At 49.3% G+C, this 27,510-nt stretch overlaps 1 protein-coding gene across 1 annotated transcript in view; it reads left to right on the top strand.

Annotated features, from left to right (window-relative positions):
• The window catches only part of EFL1 (elongation factor like GTPase 1), a 123,148-nt gene that overhangs the window by 40,718 nt on the left and 54,920 nt on the right, over nt 1–27,510 (top strand). Inside the window, exons 13-15 of the mRNA XM_040968595.1 lie at nt 3,590–3,747; nt 3,957–4,123; nt 11,949–12,087. Of these exons, the coding sequence (XP_040824529.1) occupies nt 3,590–3,747; nt 3,957–4,123; nt 11,949–12,087 (464 nt within the window). The remainder of the gene's footprint in view (nt 1–3,589; nt 3,748–3,956; nt 4,124–11,948; nt 12,088–27,510) is intronic.

The following is a 27,510-nucleotide window of genomic DNA, read 5'->3' as shown; positions in this document are numbered from 1 at the left end:
GTAGCCGCAATGGCTGAAGCTGTGCTGATCCGAAGCCAGGAGCTTCTTCCTGGTCTCCCACGCGGGTGCAGGGTCCCAAGGCTTTGGACTGTCCTCGACTGCTTTCCCAGACCACAAGCAGGGAGCTGAATGGGAAGCGGGGCTGTCAGGATTAGAACTGGTGCCCAGATGGGATCCCGGCATATGCAAGATGAGAACTTTAGCCACTAGGCCACCGTGGCAGGCCCTATTTCACATCATGCTGACTTCCCTTCTGTTTGCCTTGTGGCCACCACTCCCACCCTCAGTGCCCACGTGTTAGCTAGGTGGATAAATCCTCAGATGGGCAGCAGGCATCCATCCAGGAACACTGACTTGGTGACTATAAATGCCAGTTTATCTCGGATCATGTCAGAACTTAGGCAGAAGAGGCTGTAATATATGAGGTGAATAGGTGGGCTTTTCTTCTAAGCCAGACTAAAATGCAGTCACATTTAGTTAAGATCATTTGATCATTTTAATTCTTTATGATTGAAGACATAGCTTGGTGATGCTGAAGAGTTTGGAGCCAGATAAATGTGGGGGTTTTTTTTTTGTTTTTTGTTTTGTTTAAAGATTTATTTTATTTTTATTGGAAAGGTGAATATACAGAGAGGAGAGACAGAGAGGAAGATCTTCCACCCAATGATTCACTCCCCAAGTGAGCGCAACAGCTGATGCTATGCCGATGCGAAGCCAGGATCCAGGAACTTCTTCCTGGTATCCCACATGAGTGCAGGGTCCCAAGGCTTTGGGCTGTCCTCGACTTCTTTCCCGGGCCACAGGCAGGGAGCTGGAAGGGAAGTGGGGCTGCCGGGATTAGAACTGGCGCCCATATGGGATCCCGGGCGTGCAAGGCGGGGACCCTAACCACTGCGCCATCGCGCTGGGCCCAGATAAATGTGTTTTTGAAATATGACCCTTTCCCTTAATATATGCGTGACTTTGGGTCAGGTTACTTCCGTCTTCCAGGGGTCCATTTTTTCATGCAAAACAAGAGGGTTAAATTTGCTTGATTTAATTGTTGCGATGAAAGTGTGCTGGTACACGTGCAGTGTGGCTAAGCCATGGGCTGGATCACGGTGGTAAGCCCGCTGGAAGGCTCGCTCCCTCCCCAGCTGCACAGGTGCCTCTGTGTTTCATCCTCATTATTTTAATGTCTCCGTGCTCTTGGCTTACATTTTACCACATAGATGTCCGGTAACACATGCTTCCTGATACTCTGGCATCCAGGGAAGTTGCATAGGGCTTGGATGGAGGCGCTGCTGGAATGTTGCCCATGGGGAAGGAAAGAAGGGGAAGGACAAGAGGGCAAAGGACAACGTGGGAAGTGGCGAGGAGGAGACAGAGGACAGAGCGGCGACCACGCAGGCAACTGGGAGAACGGAGTTCGTCCTGTGTTTGCTTTACTTTTCCTTGTTTATTTATTTTGAAAGATTTTTTTAGAATGTAGTTGAAAGGCAGAGTTAGGCAAAGAGAGAGCTTTTCCTTCCATTGGTTCACTCCCCAAATGGCTGCATTGGCCAGGGCTGGGTCAGGCCAAAGCCTGGAGCTTCATCTAAGAGTCCCTCATGGATGACAGGACTGCAAGCCCTTGGTCCACCTTCCCTAGCTTCTCCTTTCTTATAAGCAGTGAGCTGTATTGGAAATGGAACAGCCAGGACTCTCACCAGTGCCGCTGTGGGATGCCCACGTTGCAGGTGGAGGCTTAACTAGTGTACAAGGCTGGCCCCTCTTATATTTGAGAGGCCTGCTCACCTCCCGAGCAATCCCATTGAAGAGGCTCCTCCATTGGCAGCAGTTTTGTTTGCCTAATGCCACGGCCCTCACTCAACCAGTCTCAAGGATTGATTGGCACAGTCCTTTTCCCTGTAGGGCCAGTTCATTCCTGCTGAGGAGTAGATACCAGGGAAGGCAGAATCAGTGCCCAGTTCTGGTTAGAAGTCTTGTTTAACAGGTGAGGGTCCACAGGGGACACTCAGGGATTCATACAGCACTTTCCAGGCTAGCTCATGCAAGGTAAAACATCAGAAGGGTTTTGGGCATCGTGACAGCAGGAGCTCAAAGAGTTTGTGACCCTGTACAACACCTGCAGGATAGCTGTGTGTGTGACCACTGGTGTGCGCGACAGAAGAGGGGCAGGTGGCACAATGGGAGTGCCAGGTGAGGCTGCCAGGCAATGCTGAGGCAGACGGGAGTGACGTGGGAATCAGGACGTTCAAGGGGAGGGAGGCGACGAGTGTCAGACCCAGGTTGAATTGAGCAGCTTCTAAAGCGGGGCCAGAGTAGAGTGGGTGTCTTGATGCTGTGTTCCACTGTGTGGGGTAGAGGTTCTGAAATTGTACAGCTGTGAAGGCAGGGCTTGGTGTAGCTCTCACATGAGGGCTCAGCATGGCGGGGTGTTCACATGGAGCCCGACTTTGGGTAGGAGCCCCCTCCTGGCAGTTGGTCTCCCTGGCTGAGCCTTGCCTTCTAAACACCAGCTACCAATCAGAATGCCCATTTTTATTCCACTTAGTGCCCCTATGCCATAAAGACCTTTGCATTTTGCAGGGCCTTCCCTGTGGGCCTGCAACTGTTGGGGAGCAGCAGCCTGGTGCCTCTGCTCTTGCACGGGCTGGCTCCCAGCTCACGTCTGCACATCCCACGATGCCTCTTCTGGCGTGGTGCTTCTTTTTTTTTTTATTTTTTTAAAGATTTATTTTTATTATTTTTTTTATTATTATTATTGGAAAGGTGGATATACAGAGAGGAGAGACAGAGAGGAAGATCTTCGTCCGATGATTCACTCCCCAAGTGAGCGCAACGGCCGATGCTATGCCGATCCGAAGCCAGGAGCCTCTTGCAGGTCTCCCACGCAGGTGCAGGGTCCCAAAACTTTGGGCCATCCTCGACTGCCTTCCCGGGCCACAGGCAGGGAGCTGGAAGGGAAGCAGGGCGCCCATATGGGATCCCGGGCATGCAAGGCGAGGACCTTAACCACTGCGCCACCACGCCGGGCCCCGCGTGGTGCTTCTTGGACCTAACACGGCAGTTGGTGATTTACCTTTGACCTTTGAGTCCTGCTGAATTGCCTGCCAGTCTTTGGCCTGACCCTCAGTCCTTGACATGAGCCCATTTTCCATGAAGATCGGGTTTCCAACTTGGGGAGTAAACCTCAGTGCTTCACTGTGTGCCGGGGCATGGGTTGGCAGAGCTGGGGGATGGGGAGGTGGTGGCGGCGTGCTGAGCCTGGATCTGCTTTCATTTCCTTTCATCTCCTGCATCTGTGCCTCTTCCCTGAGGAAGGTGGATGCTGCAGGTGCCATGCTGTTAGGCACAGCCTCCCTTGCCAACATGGGCAACAGTTCTTCAGCTCAGAGTGGCTGGCCACCCGGCACAGCAGAGCGCACTTCCCAGGCCCTTCCTGCTCCTGTTGTCATGGGGGAGAGAGCCTGGAGAAGCCTTCCACCTGGTTAGGAGGTGGGGTTGATCACTTCCTCCAACCACATCGCTGTTTGCTGTTGGCCGCATGAGCCATCTGGAGAAGGTGGATGTTAGCAGATGGTAACATGTTTGCAATATCCCGTAGGCCACTTACCCAAGAAGAAATCGCTCAGAGACGTGAGCGGGCAAGACGAAGACATGCGGAGAAGCTTGCAGCTGCCCAGGGCCAGGTGAACTTGGAGCCCAAGCAAGATGGGAGTGTCCCCGACAGCGACACAAGCCCGAGGGCAGAGGAGCCAGAAGGTGCGGCTTTCCTCGACAGCTTTGGGAGCAGAATGTTTCATTCTGCTGCAGTTAGCTGTAGCTCATAGTTGTTAGCGTTAACGCTTTTGCCATCTTTGCTGTCCTGTTACTTAAACTGGGCCAAACGTACTGTATTGGCTGACCACTGTGTTTCAGGCATTTCCTCATTTGAAGAGAGCATTCTAGACACTTTCCTTTGTTTTTGGCAGGTGATGAGCAGCAGGCAGAAAGCTTGACCCCTACGCCAGGGCCCCAGGAAGAAAACAACCAGGAGTGTTTCATTGCATTTGCACGAGTGTTCAGTGGCGTAGCTCGAAGAGGAAAGAAAATGTTTGTCCTGGGGCCTAAATACAGTCCTGTTGAGTTTTTGCGACGGGTAAGAATTGGAAGTCAAGCGTGAGTGTCTTGCTTCAAGGGCCCTGGCTGGGGTTGATGATGGCCCTGTTGGTAAATGGTAGGAAGGCACATTTCAATCAAACCCCCGAGTCTCCTGATGCGCTGCTTTGGTGCCATGTGCCACTCCTGTCTCACTTGGCAGAATTTAGGGAAACCAAACCAATATGTGACCGACCTCTTTCACTCTGAAAGTTCTTGTGAAATGAGATCTCCCCAAGGGGAGCTGCCATGCTGGGCGTGCAGCTGTAGTGGAATTGTCCTTGCTGTAATAGAATAGTCCCATCCCAACACCCCAGCGATGCTTACCGGTTCCACTGGTTCCACATTTTCACCAAATTTCAGTATTCTGGGCTTAAAATTTTTAACAATTTGATGGCTACGATTTGTGACCTTACAATTGCTTAAACTTATATTTTCATCCGCTCTCAGGTGTGTGTGCTGGTCAATATCAGGGCAGTGGCACATCTTCAAGGAATATGGAGACCCAGAAAGTAGATGGCTCCTGCCAGAGGTGTTGGCTTGCGAGCAGGTGGCAGGTGCTACAGATCTGGTCAGGCGCATCTGTAAACAACTCCACAAGCCAGCTTCTATGCTGCTGGATCCGAAAGGCAGAAAGGGGTTCAGAACTAGAGCTGTTGTAGAACATTGCTGGAAGTCAGCAAGACACATATTTTATAACCAAACAGTAAAGGTCACAGGGTGACAGTGTGTGGTCAGCAAAAGGCACTAGTTACGAACTCGTCCATTGGCAGTGTGAAGCCCTGAGCAGGAAAGCAGGTGCTCTTGTCGGTGCAGGAAGCGGGCCTGTCTGCAGGTGCACCAGGCAAGCTGCCGTTCTTGGCTGCCAGTGAGAGGCTGGTGGGTGGCACCTGAGAAAAATCTCTGCCCTCAGTTTTTCCTGACCTTGGGTGCTTACTGCATCCGTTTTAGGAATGTAATCCTCAGAGACTGCGGTGCCCATGGTGGTTACGCGGTCCTTGCCGGGCTGTGATAGGTTCTGGCTTAGCAAGCAGCAGAGCACTTGATGTGTGGAAGGTTATATTTTAGGGGAAGTTGGCAGTAACTGTAATAACATGTAACAAGAACATGTCTTAGCGTCTTGGGCTTGGGCATCCGTGATGGCCTCTGCCGCCATTACTTTTTCCTTTAGTTGCTAAACTCAGCAGGTGAGTCAGCGATGTCATGAGGCATTCTCGGGCCTTCCAGATTCCTTGGACATTCTTGTGCATCTTCCATGCGTTGTCCCTCTCTGCTTTGGGCAGGCCACAGGTGGAGGCCTCGTGGCTGGCTCCGGTGTCAGCTGCCTGAAGCAGGAACGTTACAGTACATCCACAGCATAAATGACCCCTTTTGATGGGCCACACCCCTGAAAGCCGATTGCAGCTTCCTTTTTAAAAAACGAAACAAAAACAACAACCATGTGCTATTTCCAACCTATCCCGAAAGTAATTCCTCTCTAGATTTGTGTTTGTGTTTGATGACTGCACATCCCAACAAGTTTGTTAATAGGAAACAACACGTGTTTTGTCATCTTGTAGTTTTCGCTATGCGTGCATTTCTGGAGAATCTCTTGTTACATTTGCATATTTTAGGATTCCGTGTAAATCAAGTCTTACCACGGTTATTCTGCACCTGTTCCTGCCATGGGTTTATTGTTCACGGCGTCGTAGTATTCCATCACAGCAGTGTGCACTTTGCGTATCGGTGTTCCTGTTGCTGTAAATTTGGGCTGGTTTCAGGGTTTATGTAAACAGTGCCACCTCGAATATTTGTGTACATCTCTCCTTGTGCGCATCCGCAGTCAGTTCACGGAAGTCATGTTTGTGCGCTCAAGTGCCTGCCTCTCCTTAAAGGAATATTTCCCAGTTATCTTCCTCAGTGTCCTCCCAGCAGAAGTGCTCCATGGCTGCTTTATTCCACATTTCTACCAGAGTTTGCTATCGTGAGGCTTTTAATTTTTGCCCACCAGATAAGTATCCTGTTGTGTCTTGTAGCCAGTTTCATTTACTTTTCCTCTGTTACACCGTTAAGGCATATATTACTCAATCTTGTTTTCTCCTGTCAAAATATATCTTTGGGTCATTTCTGTTTTTTATTGTGCAAATTAAAAAAAAGTTAAAATGCTGGTTTTTTTTTTTTTTTTTTTAGACATTTTGTATCTTCTGGATACTGGTTTTTTGTTTTGTTTTTTTGCTCGTATCAACCACTGGTCTTCATTTTTTATTTTAAATAAATTTATATTTATTTTTATTGGAAAGGCAGATATACAGAGAGGCTGAGAAACAGAGAGGAAGATCTTTTGTCTGATGATTCACTCCCCAAGTGGCCATAATGGCCAGAGTTGCACTGATACAAAGCCAGGAGCTAGGAGCTTCTTCTTGGTCTCCCACTTGGGTACAGAGTCCCAAGGCCTTAGACTGTCCTCGACTGCTTTCCCAGGCCACAAGCAGGGAGCTGGATGGCAAGTGGAGCTGCCAGGATTAGAACTGGTGCCCATATGGGATCCTGGCATGTGCAAGGCAAAGACCTTAGCTGCTAGGCCGCAGCGTCGTGCCCATGGTCTTCATTTTGTATTTTGCATCCTATAACGGACAAGGATTGCTCATTTTAATTTAGCATAATTCAATCTCTTATGGCTTTTACTCTGCATCTTGTTTAGGAAGACTGAAATTGGGACTTTCCTAAAGAGCCTGCTTGTGCTTCCACAGCTTGACGTTTTTGCCTGTCATGTTTCCAGGGGTTATACAGTGTTTGTAAAGCCCCGTTTCGTTTTGCTTACCCATGCAGGTAAGTAATTGTTGCAGCATCTCTGATACCTTGCTCTTTCCCCACGGATCTGCTTTGTTCTCTGTCCTAACTCACATGGCACATGTGCCGGAGTCGTTCTGGCCTGTCCAACTTCCTTCTTGGCTCAGCGTCTGCCCAGTGCCATTGGCATCCCTAAAGCCTTGCTTTCTTGCCTGGGTGTCCCGCTGGTTCTCAGTTCTGCTCCTCTTTGGAAGGTTCACAGTCAGCCTGTCGGGTTCCGTGGACAGCCCCACTGCGAGTTGGGTTGGAATCCCATTAAACCAGTACATCCGAGTGGCAGGAATCAGTAGTTTGCAAACAGCATTTAAAAAAAAAAAATCCCGGAATGTATTTGGTGTATCTTTCCATGTTGAATTTACTTTTATTATTCTGGTTCATGTTGTAGTTTTCTTCATCAAGATCGTCAGTTAGTCTTGTTGGACTCAGTGTTAGGTATCCTGGAGTTTGTTGCCACTCTAAAATGTTAACTGTTTTAAAACTGTAACTGTTTTGAAAGCTGTTTTTTTCATATATTATTTGTTGCTGATCTGTAGAGGCACAATTAACTAGTGTATATTAATCTTGCATTCTTACTCCCTTGCTAAATGATTTTTCTGTAGTGTGTCTAAATGAACAGTCATATTGTCCGTGGGTAATTCTCTTTCTTTCTGTGTAATGCTCGTGGGTTTTTTTCTTTTTTTCCCCTTTTCCTCCATTTTATCATTATTGTTAATACTATTTTTTGACACAGATCCATAGACTCTGGAATTTTCCTTATCTTTCCCCCCAAATCTCCTCACCCCCACACACTTAGTTGTACTATAGTACAATTCTTCATAAACAGTTGTAAGTCCATCACTGTGGACATGGACAGTGGCAGAGAGTCCATCCTGTTGTCAAGATGTAGTTAACGGTTTTATTGGTAGTCTGTCTTTGATCCGGAAATGCAGAGATGTGTACTGCACTGTATCCTCACATCTGGCTGTGACAGTCTCTGTTACACAGTTACTATACATCCCCTTAAGTGAAAAGCCACAAGACAAAGTCAACAACAGGAAGAAAAATAGAAATTTACACTGCCATGAGGTTAAATGACAAGCTACTTAATGACTAATGTGTCGCTGAAGAAATGAAAAAGAAAATCAAGAACCCTCTTGAAGAAAATGATGCTACTGTATGACATATGAGTCAGTGAAGAATTTGAGAAAAAAATGAAAATAAAAACAAAAATTTCAAATTCTTGAGATATAGTTTCCACTGATCTTTGTTGGTGAAATGTGTCTCCTGTAGGCAGCAGATAGATGGATTTTGTTTTTTAATCCACTCTGCTATTCTATGATGTTTGATTGATGAGTTTAAGCCATTTACATTCAGGGTTAATACGAATGGGTGGTAATTTGGTCCTGTTATTTCAGCAACGGGATTTTAATTTTTGTATTTAGTCTTCTGTTGTCATTTTACTGGGATGTTCTTCACGTTTGCCTTTGGTTTTGGTGGATGCTACTCTTTTTCTCTGTCAAGAGAACATCTTGAAGTATCATTTGTAGGGCAGGTCTGAAGGAGGCATGTTCTTTGAACTTTACTGTGTAAGAATTTTATTTCATTTTCAAAGACAAAGGAAAGTTTTCTGGGTACATTATTCTGGGCCGACAATTTTTTGCTTTTAGAATGTGGAATATGTTGCTCCATTCTCTTCTTGGCTATAGAGTCTTCTGTGAGAAGTCTCCTGTGAGTTTAGTTGACATTCCTTTATGTGTCAATTGATTTTTTTCATGTGCACATTTAAGGATCTTTTCTTTGCATTTCATTGAAGAGAGCTTGATTGTCATGTGTCATGGTGAAGATCGCTTTTGGTCAAGCCTGTTGGGAGTTCTGTACCTCTTCCTTTCTCCAGATTAGGAAAGTTTTCCTTTATTATTTCATTGAATGCACTTTATAAAAGATTTGTTTATTTTTATTAGAAAGTCAGATATATAAATAGGAGTGAAGACAGAGAAGAAGATCTTCCACCCAGTGATTCACTCGTCAAGTGGCTGCAGCAGCCAGAGCTGAGCTGATCTGAAGTCGGGAGCCCAGAGCCTCTTCCTGATCTCCCATGCAGGCGCAGGGTCCCAAGGCTTTGGGCTATCCTCGACTGCTTTCCCAGGCCACAAGCAGAGAGCTGGATGGGAAGTGGGGTACAGGGACACAAACTAACGCCTATATGGGATCCCGGAGTATGCAAGGCAAGGACTTTAGCTGCTAGGCTACTGCTCTGGGCTGTCACTGAATATATTATTAAACCTGGCTTCTCTTTCTGCACCTTTTGGAACTCCTATAACTCTTATATTTAGCCTTTTTTTTTAAAAAAAAGATTTATTTTATTTTTATTGGAAAGGCGGATATACAGAGAGGAGAGACAGAGAGGAAGATCTTCCGTCCGATGATTCGCTCCCCAAGTGAGTGCAACGGTCGGTGCTATGCCGATCCAAAGCCAGGAGCCTCTTGCGGGTGTCCCACGCAGGTGCAGGGTCCCAAAGCTTTGGGCCATCCTCGACTGCTTTCCCGGGCCACAGGCAGGGAGCTGGAAGGGAAGAGGGGCCGCCGGGATTAGAACTGGCGCCCGTATGGGATCCCGGGCGTGCAAGGTGAGGACCTTAACCACTTGCGCCACCACACCGGGCCCTATTTGGCCTTTTAATAGTGACTTTCCACTGAAGTTTTAATTTGCTCCATTGTGTCCTTCATTTGTAATAATCCGACCTAATTGTGTTTCAGTGTTGTTGTTTCCTGTGTGGCATGTTCCTTAAATTCCCACATGTGCTTCTCTTTGATAAGAAGCTTTAAAACAAGCATTTTGAATTCTTTATCTCCCATTTTCTTGATGTATTCCTCAGTTTACTCTGAGGTTGGCAAAGGCTTTTGCTCCTTTGCAGGGGAGTCTTCAGTGATATTCACTGCGCCTTTGTCTCTTCTTTTGCTCTCGGTCATTGCACTTCTGGTTAGCAGATTCTTCTCTGTGGGGCAGGTTTCTAAGCTGTGTCACCCACAAGTCACAGTTCAATTTTACTGGTTGAATTTTGTATCCAGTTTTTTGTTTGCAGTCACTTGTGCCACTCCCTCCAGCAAGATCCAGGTCTGGGTTCTTACGTTAGACTTCCACCACGGTCTCTGTAGCCCCAGCTCCTGGTTCACCAGTCTCCACCTCCTGTGAAAGCATGCTGAGGCTGCACTGTTGTCTATACAACCTTTCTTCCACTTCCAGTTTGAGCAGTTCCTGGGATTAGGGAGACACCAGGTGCCTGACTGGTTTATTGGTGGTGCTGATCTTGCTGGAACCTGCTGGCCATTAGGTTTGAGGGCTACCGAGACCTATTTTGATCCAAAGGGTGCTGAAGTCAGTGTTATTTTCCCTGTGGGTCCAGTGCAATGCACTGAGCTGCAAGTGTGTTTGCTCCCAGCATAGCACATGCACTGCTCACTGTTGTCCCTCCAGTCTCATAACCTTTGCCACACTACAAAATGGCACCAGATATGCCACTGGTGGAGTTCTAGATCTGCTGGCAGTTAGGTCTGGGGCTCAGCTTAGTGCGTGTGCAGTTGTATCCCACAGCCTTTGCCTCTCTACACAAAATGGCACCTGATGCGGCTCGGGTGGGGGTCTGTGCTGTGAAATCCACCCCATTTCTGCACCACTTGTTTGGGGTATACTGCTCGGTCTCTGTTGCTGTTCGACTCAAACAAACCATCAGAACAGGCACTTCTTTGGCTGGGTTCTCCTCCTGAGCTCCTGGTGAGCTCCCCTTCCCACCTGGCTGCTGCTGCTGGAGCTCTGGACGGTGGTGGAGCATGGACTGCCACTCACCGACTGCCACGGGGTCATCTGGTCACTGTAACACCACACTGTTGTTTCCACTCCTTTCCTGTGCCCCTCCGTCTCCTGGTGCCCCTCTGCCATCAGCCTGTCCTCTCCTGTTTCCTGGAAGGTGACTCTGCTTCACCCTTGCTGATGTTTCTCTGTCTAACTGTCCTTACGCTGTTCCACCGTCTTGATTCCAGTGCTTGCATTTTAAATGTTTTCCTGAACTGTCTTTGGAGCTAACCCTGCAGAGCTGTTACTGTATCAGGACGTGGACATATTACCTGACCCATGTGTTTCAAGGCCATTGTTTGTGTGAAGTGTCCGGGTGTGCTCAACTCAGGAACTGTGCTGTCCCTCCTCTGAGCCTGTGGAAATGCAGTCACCCGCCGCATGCTTTGTCATGGCTGTAACGCTCGTTTTCCTTGTGGGTGTTGGATGTGTGCCTGACCTGTGAGAGCACCAGCGCAGCACCTGGGGCCTGCGGGTACCAAAGTTGGTCAGGACTCCTGCATGCCTGCATGTTTATGGGGAGTATATTCCTCAAGCCTTCCCGCAACTCAACACTTGAACCCTGAGACGGCCTTGCCATCAGAATCAATGTGATGTCGGGCTGTTAATACATTTGTTCTGTTTGTGTTTTGTTTTCTCATCATTGATCCCAACATCAGGCCCTTTCCCAGAGTAACAGCTTGGCATGTCATAGCCGTTGTTTGACGTGTCTCACGGCATTCGTGTAACCGCTGGTACGTGTCCAAGGTTACTTTCCCATGTGTCCTGGCTTTAACACCAGTCCGTGTTGAATGCTGGACAAACAGTATAATTAGGTTTGAATCATTTTCAATCAGGATAACAGTAATAAACATTGAAATAACGCACAGTTACTCACCAGGACTGGTGATGACATAGTTCACATAAATACCAAGATCGAGATTGGGGGGTCAGACAAAATGGTGTTACCAAGTCACACAGAAAGTACGTTACTTATCCATCGGGTATAGAAACAAAGTGGGAATCTGGGCAATTTTTTTTTTTTGAGACTTTAGTATTTCAAAGTTTATTCCTGGTGGGTGACTTCCCTTGTCTCGTGCCATTTTAAATCTGTGTGTTTCAGTTTGACATGCAGTGTGGCGATCTCAGGCCCTGCTAACATGGCTCCTCTCGCTTCTCTCTCTGCCAGGTGCCCTCAGGCTTCTCCACTCCCCCCGAGGACCTGCCCCCTGTGCCCCACCTGGCCTGCTGCACTCTGGACAAGCTGTATCTGCTGATGGGCAGGGAACTGGAAGACCTGGAGGAAGTGCCTCCAGGAAACGTGCTCGGTAGGGTGATGCTGGGGTCTGGGTTTACCTCTGCTGCTGCCTACAGCCGAGGGCTCCGTGAGCCCTGTGAAGGGACCAGCTTTGATCTCGTCTTTGCTTTGATGCCTTTGTTTCGCTGTCTTTGCTCAGTGCGTTTGAGTAGCATGTGGATCAGTTAGTTGCCATGAATGATAAGAGCTAATTTTGAAACGTGTTACTTACAGTAATCCGTGAATGCTTTATCCTAAGCTGGGGTTCCATCTTGGGGGAGCAGAGGGGAGCTAGAAAGTTGAGCTAAATGACTTAGACATCACTCAGTATAGACTTTTGATTCTGTCGGAAACTCTTCTGTTTTAACACATTGTCGTTTTTCCCTATATTTTGTAGATTCTACATACTGACTTTACTAAGAAAAGTTGATCGTTAGTTTGCATAGAGATAATGTTCTTCATCACCGTAGTGTTTATTACTTGCTAAGCCTGTGTCCTTCATTTGTGGAACTCACTTTTTGAGGTCCCTATTTTAACTGTAAAGAGTTAGATTGAAGAATGTCTCTGGAATCATCACTAGAAACCAATGTGTACTGTTAAATATTTTATCCCACTGTTGTCTTAGATTCAGAACCCTTAGGGTCATTGCCAGCTGTTGTTTCAGAAAAACCTGGTATCTATGGACTGGCTGCCTAAGATGGAAAGCTTTAAGAGACCAAGAAAGAGGCACACAAATCCAGGGTTACACAGCTTGTACTGTATTAGGGACTCAAGGTGGAAGTTTGTTTTGGGTTGCTGCAAGACTGAAGGGCCCCTGTACCCCAAGACTGGGGAGAAGTAAATGCTAACGCTAGAGCCTGTTCAGAAGGAGTCTGCCCTTTCTCAGGTATCAGAGAAAGGACATCTCTCCTGCCTGCTCCCAGCACAAAAGGCTCGGCAGACCGTCTACCCTGTAGGGTTTAGGGCAGCCGTCAGGATCGCCTAGGTAAGGTGCCAGGTGGTGGTTGTGAGCGAGGTGAGTGCAGTCAGGTCAGGCTGTGCTGTGGAGGGCTGCTTGTTGGGTGATTCCTTAGTCCATGGTAAATTTGGTAAACAGTCTCCCCTGAGCGCAGCTCTCACCTACCGGCAGCCAACAATTAAAACAGAAATGAATACAGGACAGTGAGGTATATGTTGTTTCTTCTAGAAGCAAAAGAACATTAGCTTCTAAAGGTTTCTGTGCGGCAGCCGGCAAAGCCACATCTGCTGAGATGGGAATGAATGCCCCCCTTGGGCTCCCTAACTTCAGGCCAGCTAATGCCTCGAGATCCAACCACGGAGAGGAGGCCGCCGGAAACTCACACGGGTTGTTGTCTCCAGCACGCAGGTCAGGCAGGCCTCATCTGGAGACTTTGAAAGCTCTCATTCAGAGAGGGCCTTGACTTTGATCGGAGTGTTGGAGGTCTGCCAGCTCTGATTCTACAAGAAATGACTTGAGCCACTAAAGGCACACCGAAGAGCTATGCACTAAAGCTGGGTGCTGGGTGTTTCTTCTGCTCCCAGGATCCTTTTGGACGAAACTGGCTGGTGTAGCTCATCAAATATCAAATACCAAGCTTCCAAACAGGTGGAAAAGTAGTCAGAAGCTAGAACTTCTACTTATTTCATGAAAAAAAACATGATTAAGAACTAAAAGGAAAAAAATGAATCTCTACAGAGGAGCATTAAGATTTCGTCAACAGATTTCTTCAGATAAAGTCCGCAAAAGCCAGAAAACAGTGGCTGTTTTGGGCCAATAACTTAGACTTTTTGTCTACAAAAGAAGAATTTCATGGTTATGCCTTACCTTTTCAGACAGCTCTGAGTCGGACACTGAAAATACAGAACACATGTTAGCAGTAGTGACCCTTCCTACACCATGTTTAATAAAAGCAGCTTTTTCAAGGTAGGAGTAGATGGAGACAGACCAGCAGCAGGGCCAGGGCGTCTGGGGACGGTTAGAGGTAAGAAGCTGACGGCTCGGGAGAGCGCCAGCTGGCAGCCGCAGGTGCCGAGTGCGCGCTGGGCAGCAGGCCAGCTGTGTCAGCACAGGTTCTCCTTTGCAGCGGGATTGGCTGCTTGGGTGGGTTTGGAACGGAAGGAGTCCTGTGACTGCATTTTGCCCCAGTTCCTTGTCCCTGCATCGTAAGTCGATGGCTTTAGATGAACATGGTGTTTGTTTGTTTGTGCATCTGCAGTTACTGATACGGCTTGATGAGGACCAAACCCTCTGTGCTTCATGTGATGTCTAGGGCTGTCAGTCACCGTTCTGGGGGTGGTGCTGGCTGCAGCCTGGGGCCAGGACCAAGTGTGGGCCTGAGGTCTTTTGCAGGTGGCTGCTTGGTGCTCATGGCACAGTGATGGGGAGAGGCAGGTGGAAGCTGGATCAGCTTTGATCTTTTAGCCTCCAAGGCCTGCAGCCTGCCTCCTGTCACACTGATTTTGTTAGAAACGAATCATTAGGAAGGAATTACCACATTCAGGGGCTCGGCATAATAGCCTAATGGCTGAATCATTACCTTGCATATGCCAGGATCCTGTATGGGCGCTGGTTCATGTCCCAACTGCTCCACTTCCCATCCTGCTCCCTGCTTGTGGCCTGGGAAAGCAGTAGAGGACGGCCCAAAGCCTGTGGGACCCCGTACCCACGGAGAGACCCAGAAGAAGCTCCTGGCTTTGGATCAGCTCAGCTCAGCTCAGCTCTGGCCGTTGTCGCCACTTGGGGAGTGAACCAGCCAGCAGATGAGCTTTCTCTCTTTTCCTCGTTGTAGATCTGCCTTTCCAATACATATAAGAAACCTTTAAAAATTTAAAGTAAAATAAAGAATGCCCATATTCAGAGAGCGAGAGCTGATTCCTGCATTTGATGGGAAGCTTGGATTTGCAGACCTGCTTTAAAATGACCGCGCCACACTAATCACAGATAATTTCTTGTCTTGTTTTCCTTTGTGTTTTAGCAGACAGAGCCTTGGCAGCACACACACTGCAAACAGACATGAACACATTCAGAGTGATCAGGGCAAGCCTGTGGGCTCCTTATTTATTTATTTATTTTTTATCTTTGTTAAAATAGGCAACAAGTCATTTCTATTTAATAAGAAAACAGTAGAAAGTGACATGACTTATGCCCTCATATGCTTTTTTTTAGCATTAAAGATACAGGGCCAAGAAATCTATGAAGTGCAGGTGAAAATTTTTTTTGCTGGAGAAGGAAATGAAAACATTATATGGCATGCTTGGACAATTCAGTGTTGTGTAGTTAAAGTGTAAAGAAAAGTTCTTTTATGGGTACTTGAAAAATACAGATTTCACATTGGAACTTGGCTATAACTCACTCAGAGAACCTACGCGTACTGATAAGTGTGGAATAGATTTCATGGTCTGGAAGTGGTTGATTTAAAGTTTCAAATACTTTAATTCCAACCTGATGTTTGCGAAGTTGGTCTAGTTAGGTCCAGAGAGACTGCACCACGTTGACTACACAATAGCCTTTTGTTCAGTTCCCTACTGAGATCTCTAAAAATAAATGTTTGCTACAGGCTCTTATTAAATGTGAGAGGAAATTGAATTAGAAATCCGCCTCTTTAGCGTCTTTCGTAGATCTCTTCCATATGTTTACTTCGTTAAAAGTTCAGACATGTATTCAAATGGAAACACGATATTCTTCTTTTCACAGCGTGAGGGAAATGATAAATATTAATTGACTTTTTTCTGATTTTTTTTTTTTTTTTTTTGTTCTGCCACGGAGGCTTCCTGGGTTGGTAGGAGGTCAGTGCTGCCCGTCAGTGCGGCAGGAATGGAGGAAGGAAGCACAGAATGTGAAGGGAGGAGAATTCCCCGTCACGGGATAACCAAGGAGGCAGGAATTCCTGGTGGCTTTCATTTATTTATTTATTATTTACTTATTTATTCAAGGATTGCATTTTACTTGAAAGAGTTACAAAGAAAGGGAGGGACAGAGAGGTCTCCCACTTCCTAGTTTGCTCAAATGGCCACAGCTGTCAAGAGTTCAGCTGATCTGAAGCTGGAAGTCAGGAGCTTCTTCTGGGTCTCCCCACGCAGGTGCAGGGGCCCGTGGCCTTGGGCCAGCCTCCGTTGCTTTTTCTTAGGCGATAAGCAGGGAGCTGGGTCAGACATGGAGCAGCCAAGACTTGAACCAGTTGCCCCCATGGGATGCTACAGACAGAGGATGAGCTTATCACCCTACCATGTCAGCCCCATTGATGGGTTTTAGTAATACATTTCATCTATTTTAAGAGAATTCTCTTTAGAATGTGCCTATTAAGTCTTGGTGGTAATTCTGTAATACTCTTAGTTTCCTTACTAGTGATTTTGTGTTAAATGTACTTATTAATATTTGCACCTGGAGAGACCCTAATGGCTTTCATTAAAACAAACACTTCTGCTCTTTCCTGGCAGTTGCATGTCTGGTTTTGTTTTTGTTTGCGTCTTGCTAATGATATGGTAAGTAGCAACAGGGCGGCTGGTCTGTCTGGTGCTTTCCTGACTTGGCGTGTGAATGTCCCTGGTGTTTTAGTTTCATGTTTGTGTGTGCTTGTGACTGCTCGGGATCTCTTCCCATGCAGGAGAGTTGAAGTGTTTCTTTTCTAGAAAAACAAAACAGGAATAGAAACTGAGTTTTCTTGGTACACTCTCAGCATCCGAAGACAAAATTGCCAAGTTTTCCTCCTGGTTGTAACCTGATGCCCATGGGTTGTGTTTCATCTCTTGATGAGCAGGATGCCCTGCCTTCCCGGTGGCGGGGTGAGGGGACAGCCTTGACCCGTCGGTTGCATAGTCTTTTCCTAGTAAGCCACCAGCATGGTATTCCAGATTTTGCTGACATAGCAAGTAAAACCAGCCATTGGGAGGGGTTCATGATGGTACCAAAATGGGGTGCTTCCATCTTTTTCACTCCCTACAGCTACAGTGCCAGGTAGGTCACCACTCACTAAATCTAAGTCACTTAAATTCAAATGAGTGAAATCACGTAACTCGAAAATGTAAATGCTTTCGTTATGCTTGCTGCGTGAGACAAATGACACGTTAGGCATGGTTTTCCTCGTGTCGCACCTTGCAGACAGCTTAAAGGGCTTCGGGATGTCATGGCCCTTGAAATCCTGATGGTGACAGCTGTGAAGCAGCTGCGCCTCGTTATTCGTGAATGTTGTGATTTGTGACTCTTCTTACGTTACGTTGCTTTGGGCCCTTTCAGGTTCTTTTTGTCAAATTTTCATGCTTGATACTTTTATAGATGAGCAGATTGATGATTTAGTTAGTTAGTAAGGAAACTAACGTTAAGAATATCACAGTAACAATTGCAACAATAAGTACCCAGCAGGGGCTACTCTGTGCCAGAAAGTGCACTTAATATTTGAGAATGGTTTGTCTTGTTTACACTCGGCCTACTAAGATGGGTATGTTTTACACATAGGAAAATTGACGTTTAGGAAAGATTTCACTAACTTCCCATGGTCCTAGGATATTTCTCTCATTCTGGTTGAAACTTTTCGTTTCTGTATTACTCAGGGTGCTTGCTCTTAATCACGCTCAGTACTGGTTTGTCTTCATGTTTCTCTCGAAAGGATCCATTTCTCCCATATTACAGTTGTTTTAGTACGTGGATTTGGACAGCGTGTTTGTTAAGGCTGACATTCTCTGCCTGTGGGTTGCTTTGCATTTCTTACTTTGAAGCGTTGGTTCGTTTGGTTTTTATTTATTTGTTCGTTTGTTTTTTCAAAGGAAAAAGTTGGTGGGTTAGATCTTTGTATAACTCTGGCTGGATTTTTTTTTTAAGTTTTATTAAATTTTGTTGGAAAGTCAGATATACAGAGAGGCAGAGAGACAGAGAAGAAGATCTTCCATCTGTTGATTCACTCCCCAAGTGGCCACAATGGCCGGAGCTGCACCAATCTGAACCCAGGCTCTTCTGGGTCTCCCACGTGCGTGCAGGGTCCCAAGGCTTTGGGCCGTCCTCGACAGCTTTCCTAGGCCACAAGCAGGGAGCTGGACAGGAAGTGTGGCTGCCAGGATACGAACTGGCACCCATATGGGATCCTGGCACATGCAAAACAAAGACTTTAGCCACTAGGCTACCGCACTGGGCCCTGGCCACTTTTTTTTGGATGAAGATGTTTGCATAGTTGATCAGGGTGGGGAGGGTCCAAGATCAGAGGAAAGTGGTCGAGACTGTTGTTTACACATTTTCTTTTTCTTCTTTATTTGTGAGAAGTGGGGTGCAAGGGGAGAAACCACGCCCAGCCTGCCAAGCACCTCAGCACCTGGGGATGGGGAATGGCCACCCGATGTCATCCCGGGGTCCCCTTGGTAGAGCATTTTCTAAGGATTTTGTTTAAGTGGTTTTGGTAGTTCTGAGTTGCTGTTGATCTTGCTGCCCCAAGGATGAGGAAATCCTCCCAAGGCCCGTGGCTGACGCAGTCCACCTCACAGCCAACATTTGCCCAGAAATTTGCTGTCGGGGTTCGCTTGGGGTAGTGGGCCAATTTGTTCTGCCCTGCTTCCGCTGCAAACCATCGAGTGCTGCAGCCCAGCCCTCCCCACCACACGCTTCACTGTAAATACACCAGGGAGGAAGAAAAAAATTTAAGAAAGGAAAACTAGGGTAGCAGTTTGAAGGGACAGTTGATATATTCCGAGAGGGGGTGGAGAGGGAGTATGCTAGTTGCTAGTTTGATTATGCTGTTCATCGGATGCAAAGAGAGCTAGATAGCAAAGGGGGAAAATATGAAAACACAATGAAAAAATTAAAGTTTTATTTGTTGAGAGACAGGAGATGAGAGCTGGAGAGAGAGAGAGAAATGCCTATGACACTGGGAGCCAGGAACTTAATTCCGATTACTCATGTGGGTGACGGGGTCCCGACCACCTAGGCCATTACCGCATCCTGCTAGAACCTGCATTCCCAGAAAGCGAGTATCAGAAGCACGAGCCAGACGAGGGTCCTAACTGGACCCGCCAGCCTTGCATCAGAAATCTAAAGGACCAGAGACATAGGCATGGAGCCTCCCCCAGCTCAGTAATGTAGAAGCGTGGTCACCTGGTGAGAGCGAGGAAGGTGTGACTGTGGCAAGTTCACGGCCAAGCCTCAGCGAGCGTGCGGTAGATCGTTAGTTGGTGGCCTGACTGCTTTGAATTGTGAGGTTCTGGGAAGGCACGGTGTTGGGCACTCCCACAAATACCACGAAGACACGAAAATGCAGGAGTGGCCTCTGGGAAGGGTCAGCCAGTCGGGGCCTGGAGGCTGGTCTGGGCCAGTGTGACGTTTCCCTGGGCGGAAATGCAGAGGAAATGCCGCTGGGTCCATCTTGCCTACAGTTAGCCGTGTGCCTGCAGGTGGGGCTTGTGGGCAGGTTCTCCTGCCACAGAGCCATCATTTGCAGATTTAGCCAATGAATTGGTGACTTTTTCATTTCCTCCTGTGGTTTTGAAAAAAAAAAAAAAAAGAACATCTATGTTTAGAATTTGTACCTAATGGCGAATAGACTGCAGATCCCCTTCCATTCCAAAGATACACTGGCCACAGACTTGTGAGTTGAGTATTAATTTGTCGTCATAGTCATCAGGCCAGGGAGGCCAGAGACTCGGATGGAGTTTACCTAGTAAGGTAATTGAAGGTGAGATGTCTGTTACAGCAAGCGGAAGGGAGTAGGTAGTAAAGGGCAAACAAAAGGCCAATTCAACAAAAGCACGATGAGACATTTGATCTGAGTGTTTTTTGCACACGACAGAATAGGAACGTAAGTTGACTTTTGTCGGGACTTTGGTGAACACTGGGAAGGTGCCTCATACAGTAGCCTTCTTGTTGACATAGTCAGACTTGATCTCCAGTAGACGACCAACTGACCGTCAGGGGAGCATTTAAAAAGGTTCAGGGGCAAGTGTTGTGGTACAGCGGGCAACCTGCCTCTTAGGACACCTGCGTGCTGTCTCACAGTACTTGGGTTATAGCCTCAGCCCTCCCCCGATTCCGGCTCCCAGGCAGCCTGCACCTCGAGGGACAGCCGTGGATGGCTCCAGCTGACTGAAAAGTTTCCTCCAAGTGTGTAAAACAGATCTGACGGCCCCGCCGCTGCCGAAACTCCCAGTCCTTCCTCGTCTGTTAGGGTCACAGAGCCTTGACGCTTTGGGGTGGTTTGAGGCCACAGAGGTGATGGGAGGACTTAGTTTCTCTGAGGAGCAAGGCACGAGGGTGAGTCCTTGAAACTCCTGCACTGGCCACCTTGAGGTTGGCACTGCAAGGCAGAGCTGGCTGGAGGAGCAGGGATCTCGGGTACGTGGGGGTACGGAGTGGTTTTGGTAGACACAGTGGCTCCCAGGTTGCAGGAGGCAGAGTTCTGCTGGGCAGCAGGTGCACGGGCCGAGACCCCAAGCAGAAGCGGAAGCCGGCAAGAGTGACCCACTGGTTCCGGGTTCTTCCCTGAGCTGTGTACCTGGCTGGCAAAGCTATGTGACTTATCAGGGTAGATTTTTTTTTTTCTTTTTGCAAGGAATCATTCACTCTGAGTGGGTATATTCCCCATACTGACTTAAAATTATTAAGCGGACCACGCAATGGTGATCTTGGTTTCTTCTAAGGAAATGTCGTTTGCAAGGAGACCATCTTCCTCTGAGCCCCCACGAGTGTATACAGAGCAGCAGGAGCCGAAAGCCTGCGTGTTCTTCCCGGGAACACGAGAAGCCATGGCCCTTGAGCAGCACGCAGCCATCGCCCCAGCCTTAGACACAGGGAGGGCAGAGTCCTTTCCCCTCTGCAGGGAAGGGCGCTCCTCCACCTGGGGATGAGCTGGGAGCCCAGCAGCTCCCAGGTGCCGGTGTAGGCCAGGGCCAGCAGCGGACAGCCTGGGGACCGGGCCTGAGAGCCACGGCCCGTCACTGATTCCTAGGTGTTTACTGCTAGCCGCTTGAAGGTCTGAATCCACGAATCGTTTAGTAAGATCTCGGACAGGTGGCACAGCACGAACAGCCCAAGTTTAGCGTGTCTGCAGGTACCTGAAGCTGGAAAACATGGCAGTGCTTGTTCAGAAGGGGACACGTTTGCTGTTAATGACCAACAGACCGGAATTTGGTAAGCAAAAGCGAATCCTTCCTTGGTGGCAGCATTTCTCATCAATGTCAGTGCAAGGTGGATTATCCCACCACAGGCCCCGGAGGGGTTATTGCTGGAGGTGCTTTGTTTAAGGCAGGATGTGCTTGGAGCCAACTGCCTCCCCCTTGCCAGGTCCCCCACCCCACCCCGAATCCCGTCGGGCTGGCCGGGACCAGCCACAGAATGGCCGTGTCCCTTCCTGGATCTCAGAGTAGCCTGGGTAGTGAGGTGTCCTGCAGCTGCCCCCTTCTGTCATGGTGTGACCAGGAAGGCACTGTCCCACGCATGGCGAGGCTGCAGGGCACTCCCAGGAGCTGCTTGGAGTCTCCAGAGCTGAGGGTGCTCCTGGCCCGGGGGTTTGTCCATCCCAGCTGTCACTGTTGGTGCTGTCAGCAGAGGGGCGACGTGCGGGGGCACTTAGAGTCTCTGGTGCGGTCCCTGTTTTTCTCATCTCGTATTCTCTGCCGTGTGCTTGGTCCTCTTTCTTGCACTATGTTTGTTTGCTGTTGCTAAGTCCTGGATCCGGCCAGGCCCTCCAGGGCCCTTGAATGTGGGTATTCAGTTTTATATTCTTCCCAACCGGGAGCCGGAGCCAGCGCAGGCTGTCAAGCCACCCATTGTCTTGCCCACTGCTTTCCTTCGGCCTCTGTCACCACGGAACCCCCACAGACAGTTTCTAGACTGGACTTCGTGTTCGGATGTATTTGCCAATCTGTACGGTTTGATGTTGATGATGCCTCATGATGCATTCTTGATTCTGGTTTTATCACTGTTAGTTTAAATAATTTCTTTGACCTCCAGGTAACTTCAGCTCTTCTTCCAGTGCATGAGACGTGTGTGTGTGTGTGAGGTTGTTTTGTTTTCTTTGCAAATGTAAATCACTGTAAACGCTCAAGAATACTGAGAAAACTACACGAGCTCAAGGTGCCCATCAGAGCTGTTTTAGTGCAGTGCGGTGCGGCCGGGCTGCTGTCCGTACGTAAACGCTTACTGATACGTGTATACATCACTCGTTTGGGAAGAACCGGCAGCTCCCCAGGGCAGGGCTGCAGCTTAACGCCAGTGTGGTCTGCTGCTGGTCTGTGCTGTTATCACATACACTAATAAGCAAGATGATTGCAGTCCTTGCCCCTTTTGGAGAGAAGCCCATTTCATTTCCGCATGGTTTCTTTCAGCGGGCCCCGGGTGTGGCTGTCGCTAAGTGAGTCAGCAGTCAGCGCGCTCCTGGTCTGGCCGTGGCCTTTTGACTGGGGGCTGCGGGGGAAGCCTGCGAACCGGTTTGGGTTTTTTTGTGTAAGATTTATTTGTTTCTATGAAAGTTAGAGTTATAGAAAGGTAGAGAGAGAGAGAGACAGAGGTAGAGAGACAGAGAGAGAGAGAGAGATCTCCCTGCTGTTTCATGCCCCAGCTGGCTGCAGTGGCCAGGGCTGAGCCAGGAGCAGGAGCTTCACCTAGGTCTTCCCTCGGGTGGCAGGAGCCTAATCCTCGGGCAGTCTTCCTCTGCCTTCCCAGATGTGTCAGCTAAGAGCTGGATCGGAAGTGGAGCAGCCGAGCTTCCAGTCGGTGTCCATTTGGGATGCTGGTGTCTCAGGCGGCAGCTCCCGCTCTGCAGCACAGCACCCCAGGGTGCTCTTCTGGAAGGACTGGGTGCTGGGCCCAGCCAATGGCACAGCGGGTAAAGTCCTCACCTTGAACGCACCGGGATCCCACATGGGCACCAGTTCTAATCCCTGCAGCCCAGCTTCCCATCTAGCTCCCTGCTTGTGGCCTGGGAAAGCAGTTGAGGACAGCCCAAAGCCTGGGGACCCTGCACCCGCGTGTGGAAGACCCGGAAGAGGCTCTGGGCTCCTGGCTTCAGATTGGCTCAGTTCAAGCCATTGCACTCACTTAGGGAGTGAATCATTGGACAGAAGATCTTCCTCTCTCTCCTCCTCTCTGTATATAAAAATAAAATACATCTTAAAGAAAAAAAACAAGACTGGCTGCTGACTGAGTGGCATAATGCTAGTTCTACCTGGGTGTACGAATTCTAGTGTACCTGGGGGCCCTTAATCTCACATTTCAGAGTTTCCACATTCGAAGGAGACCTTGTCCTCTGCCGACAACAGCCGTTTCCTCATTTGTGCCTTTCTTGAAGCTTGGGCTTTGGAGTAGAGGAATTTGACAGGAGAACAACTTACTACGCATTCCCTTCCTGGAAAAATAAGATGTCTTTTTTTTTCTACATGTGGTAGTTTGCTTGCCAAGGTGATTGTGTAGCCTCATGGTCTGCTCAAGTGCATGTGTCCTGTGATTTTGTCCACCAGGATGGTTATGCATGCTGTGTATTTCAGGTTCGTCCTCCGTGTTACACCAAGCACCAAGCCAGACAGCAAGGCATGCAGCGGTGGGGGGATTCGGGGGAGGGGGGCCTTCAGCAGGCAGTGGGGGGTCCCAGTGGGGGGGGGCCCTTCAGCAGGCAGTGGGGTGTCCCGCGGGGGGTGGGGCCTTCAGCAGGCAGTGGGGGGGGCCCTTCAGCAGGCAGTGGGGGGTCCCAGTGGGGGGGGCCCTTCAGCAGGCAGTGGGGTGTCCCGCGGGGGGGGGGCCTTTAGCAGACAGTGGGGGGTCCCGCGGGGGGGGGGGCCTTCAGCAGGCAGTGGGGGGGGCCCTTCAGCAGGCAGTGGGGTGTCCCGCGGGGGGGGGCTTTCAGCAGGCAGTGGGGGGTCCTGCGGGGGGGGGGGCCTTCAGCAGGCAGTGGGGTGTCTCGCGGGGGGGCCTTCAGCAGGCAGTGGGGGGTCCCAGTGGGGGGGGCCCTTCAGCAGGCAGTGGGGGGTCCCGCGGGGGGGGGGGCCTTCAGCAGGCAGTGGGGGGTCCCGCGGGGGGGCCTTCAGCAGGCAGTGGGGGGGGCCCTTCAGCAGGCAGTGTGGTGTCCCGCGGGGGGGGCCTTCAGCAGGCAGTGGCGGGTCCCAGCGGGGAGGGGGGTCCTTCAGCAGGCTGGCCTCTTATGTGGCCACTTCCTGGCCGGGAGCAGAGCGATCCCTTGCAGCCTTTCTTTCCCTCTCAGCTGGCTTTCCAGAACCTTCACCTTCTCCCCGCCCATATTGTGGATCCCCTGCTGTGTCTTAGTTGCCTTTGCTGCTTTCCAGATCCCCTGTGGCCCTCCTCTTCCCTTGTGGGATGTGACAGGTGGCATTCACACAGCCCACACATTGCAGGGCCAGTGAACAGCACGGAAACCCAGCCCTGCCGGGGAGTCTGCTCCCAGCCGCGGCTCTCCCAAAGCACCCTTCCTCTGCATTGCATGCCCAGCGACCAGGGATCCTGCTGTGTCTCAGTAAAAGGCGACCAGATTAGCTTTCTTGGAATTGAGTCCTTACAGAAACCCTAACAGTTTCGGAAAACCCAAGCAGCGATCTCCATTTGCCAGCCTCACTGGCGGGCACAGGTTCAGCATGACTTGTGTCTCCCGCAGGCCTTCCTCAGCCTTCTGGGTTCTGGCTCTGGCAGGGGCCACAGCTGCGCAGGGATGACCACGAGGGGGCAGCCTTTCCCACAGATTTTCATCAAATCCGAAATGGGGAACAAAGACCTAAGAACCCAGCCGCGGGCACCCACGTGGGACATGTGTCACCTCTATCTCTGGGTTTATCAAAAGGATCATGCTGATGGGAATGGGCGGCGAGTGCTGAGTATGGCCTGAGCCTGCTGAGCCAAGGGTTTGTGACCACAGTGGAGGTTTCTTGGGTGTGGGTGCCGTCCACTCCATAGCATTGTCCGATGCCGAATTGTCCGCTGGCTGGCAGGCGTTCTTCCCTGTGCAGTCCCAGAGGTGATGGAGTCGTGGGTACGGAGAAGTTGAGGAGTTCCTGCCTGTAGGAGGACTTTGAGGCAATCACCTGGGTCGGCTTCGACTCCTGCTTTCCTCTTTGTCTCGGAAAATGACTCGTGCCGCCTTTGGTTGTTTCTTGTTGGAAGAAGCATCGCTATGGAAGTGGATGCTGCCTCCCGGGCAGTTACGCAGCATGTCAGATGTCAGGAGTGGCCCGAGCAGTTAGGAACACATTGCTGCTGCCGTTGTCTCTTCCTGTCTCGAAGGTCGCTGACTGCTGATTTACAAAAGCTCAGCGCGTAACTGCATTGAGGAACATGTTTCAAAAGAACTGGGTCTCCCATTTCAAGTAGAAAATTGTTCCTGCTTTCCCGTTGGACAGAATGGCTGGAAGAAGTAAGATATGCTTTGAAAATCAGAAATCCACTCCCGGCCCTTCATGGTCAGGGTGGGGTAGCAAGAGCAGCACTGGGTTCAGGGGAGGGGAGGTCCCTGCTCCTCCCACTGGCCTTTTTTTTTTTTTTTTTTGAAGATTTATTTCTTTTTATTGGAAAGGCAGGTTGACAGAGAAGAGGAGAGACAGAGAGGAAGATCTTCCGTCCAATGAATCACTCCCCAAGCAGCTGCAATGGCCAGATCTGAGCTGATCCAAAGCCAGGAACCAGGAACCTCTTCAGGGTCTCCCATGCAGGTGCAGGGGCCCAAAGTTTTGGGCCGTCCTCAACTGCTTTCCCAGGCCACAAGCAGGGAGCTGGATGGGAAGCAGGGCTGCAGGGATTAGAACTAGCGTCCATATGGCATCCTGGCAAGTACTAGGCGAGGACTTTAGCCACTAGGCCACGGTGCTGGGCCCATCCTCCCACTGGTCTTTCACCCAAGTGTGTTTCACACAGGCTGTCTGTCCTCAAATGCTTTTCCCCCTCTGCTGCCTGGGGAAACTTGAACTCAATTCCCAGCTCAAATGTCACCTCCTCTCTGAATCCCTCCGCTGTTGCTCTCAACAGATCTGGCTCCTTCGAGCCATGTACTTGGTCCAGTGGATTTCTCCTGGAGCGCTTTACCCTATTTCATTGTTTGCGCTTTTGGCTTGTGTCTCCAGGCGCCTTGGGAGATGCATGAGGATCACCGCTCGGCAGGGCTGTCCCTGATGTTGAGCCTGGTCCTCGAACACGTGGCCATTTAGCACTGGGACGCGAGTTCAGGTGCAGATGGGAGGAAATAAACAGATGGCTGTGCGCATCCTCGCGGGTGTGGGATGCCCTCTGATGACAGAAATGGAACAAAGTGTTGAGCAGGAGGAAGATAGAGCCCGTGGAAGGGTCAGGAGATCTTCTCCCAGCTTGCCATTGCTTGGCTGCCATATAACCCCCGGAATCCATGGGGGGAGATTGGGAAACCAGAGTCAGAGGCTGTAAGTCCAGCTTGCTGGGAGCATTGGCTTTCTGGGGTGTGTCCCAGAACCCACACTGGCTTTGTTGTTTAGAGTTCAGGAATGAATTTCTGTCTAGGGTCTGCGTTAGTGTAGACACGGAGAGCTGGAGTAGACAGCCGGACTCGGGGTCCCTGCACAGGTGTTGGTGTCTGCTCCCTCCGAGGGCAGGTGCGTCATCTTCCCCGACACCGGGCTCGCTCGTGGCCGGCGTGCAAAGCCGGAAATGTCAGAGCGGTAGGAACATGCAGATTGGTGTTGCCCAGGTTGATCAGAATCTCCTCACTGCAGTAACTCGATGTGTCCCTGTGGATTTCATTTGGCCCCATTAAGTTCTGGTCTCTAGAGTAATTCTGACATTCATAAATGTATTGTTGTTTTTTTTTCCTTTTAATTTTTTGGGTGACCATTTGGAATGCAGTTCCCCTTCTGGGGTAGACAAGTTTACAACTGACACAAGATTTGTTAAACTTGTGCAAAAATGGACTTTTTTTGGTGGGGAGAAGGTAGATACACAGGAAGATCTTCCATCTGCTGATTCACTCCACAGTGGCCTCAATTGCCAGAGCTAAGCTGATCCAAAGCCAGGAGCCAAGAGCCTCTTCCGAGTCTCCCATGTGGGTGCAGGGTTCCAAGGCTCTGGGCCGTCCTCCACTGCTTTCCTAGGCCACAAGCAGGGAACTGGATGGGAAGTGGAGCTGCTGGGATTAGAACCAGCATCCATATGGGATCCCGGGGCTTGCATGGTGAGCATTTACCAGCTAAGCTATCATGCCAGGCCTGAAAATGGACTTTTTAAAATGCAAATACAAGGTGGCAGTTTAGTATTACAATTTTAATGTATTGCTGTTGAACTCTAAATGTTGTTTCCAGGACACACAGAATATGATCAAATTTGAATGTGGCAGATGTGCAGTTTTGTCCTTTGCGTTCACCACACAGTATTTTGTTGTGTATGTTGCTTTGTTTCCACTTTTCTTGAGTGTGCTTCATTGATGTTTACATTCAGGCTGCAGGGCTGCCCTGGATTGTGAGGAAGTGGGCAGCAGGCTGAGCATCTGAATTCTCTGATTTTACCCCTCTCCACTGATTG

This window comes from Ochotona curzoniae, unplaced genomic scaffold, assembly GCF_017591425.1.
Source record: "Ochotona curzoniae isolate NIBS_2020 unplaced genomic scaffold, NIBS_Ocur_1.0 scaffold_4701, whole genome shotgun sequence".
Lineage (NCBI taxonomy): Eukaryota > Metazoa > Chordata > Mammalia > Lagomorpha > Ochotonidae > Ochotona > Ochotona curzoniae.
Note: the sequence above shows the minus strand (reverse complement) of the source record. Positions and strands in the feature narration are given on the sequence as shown.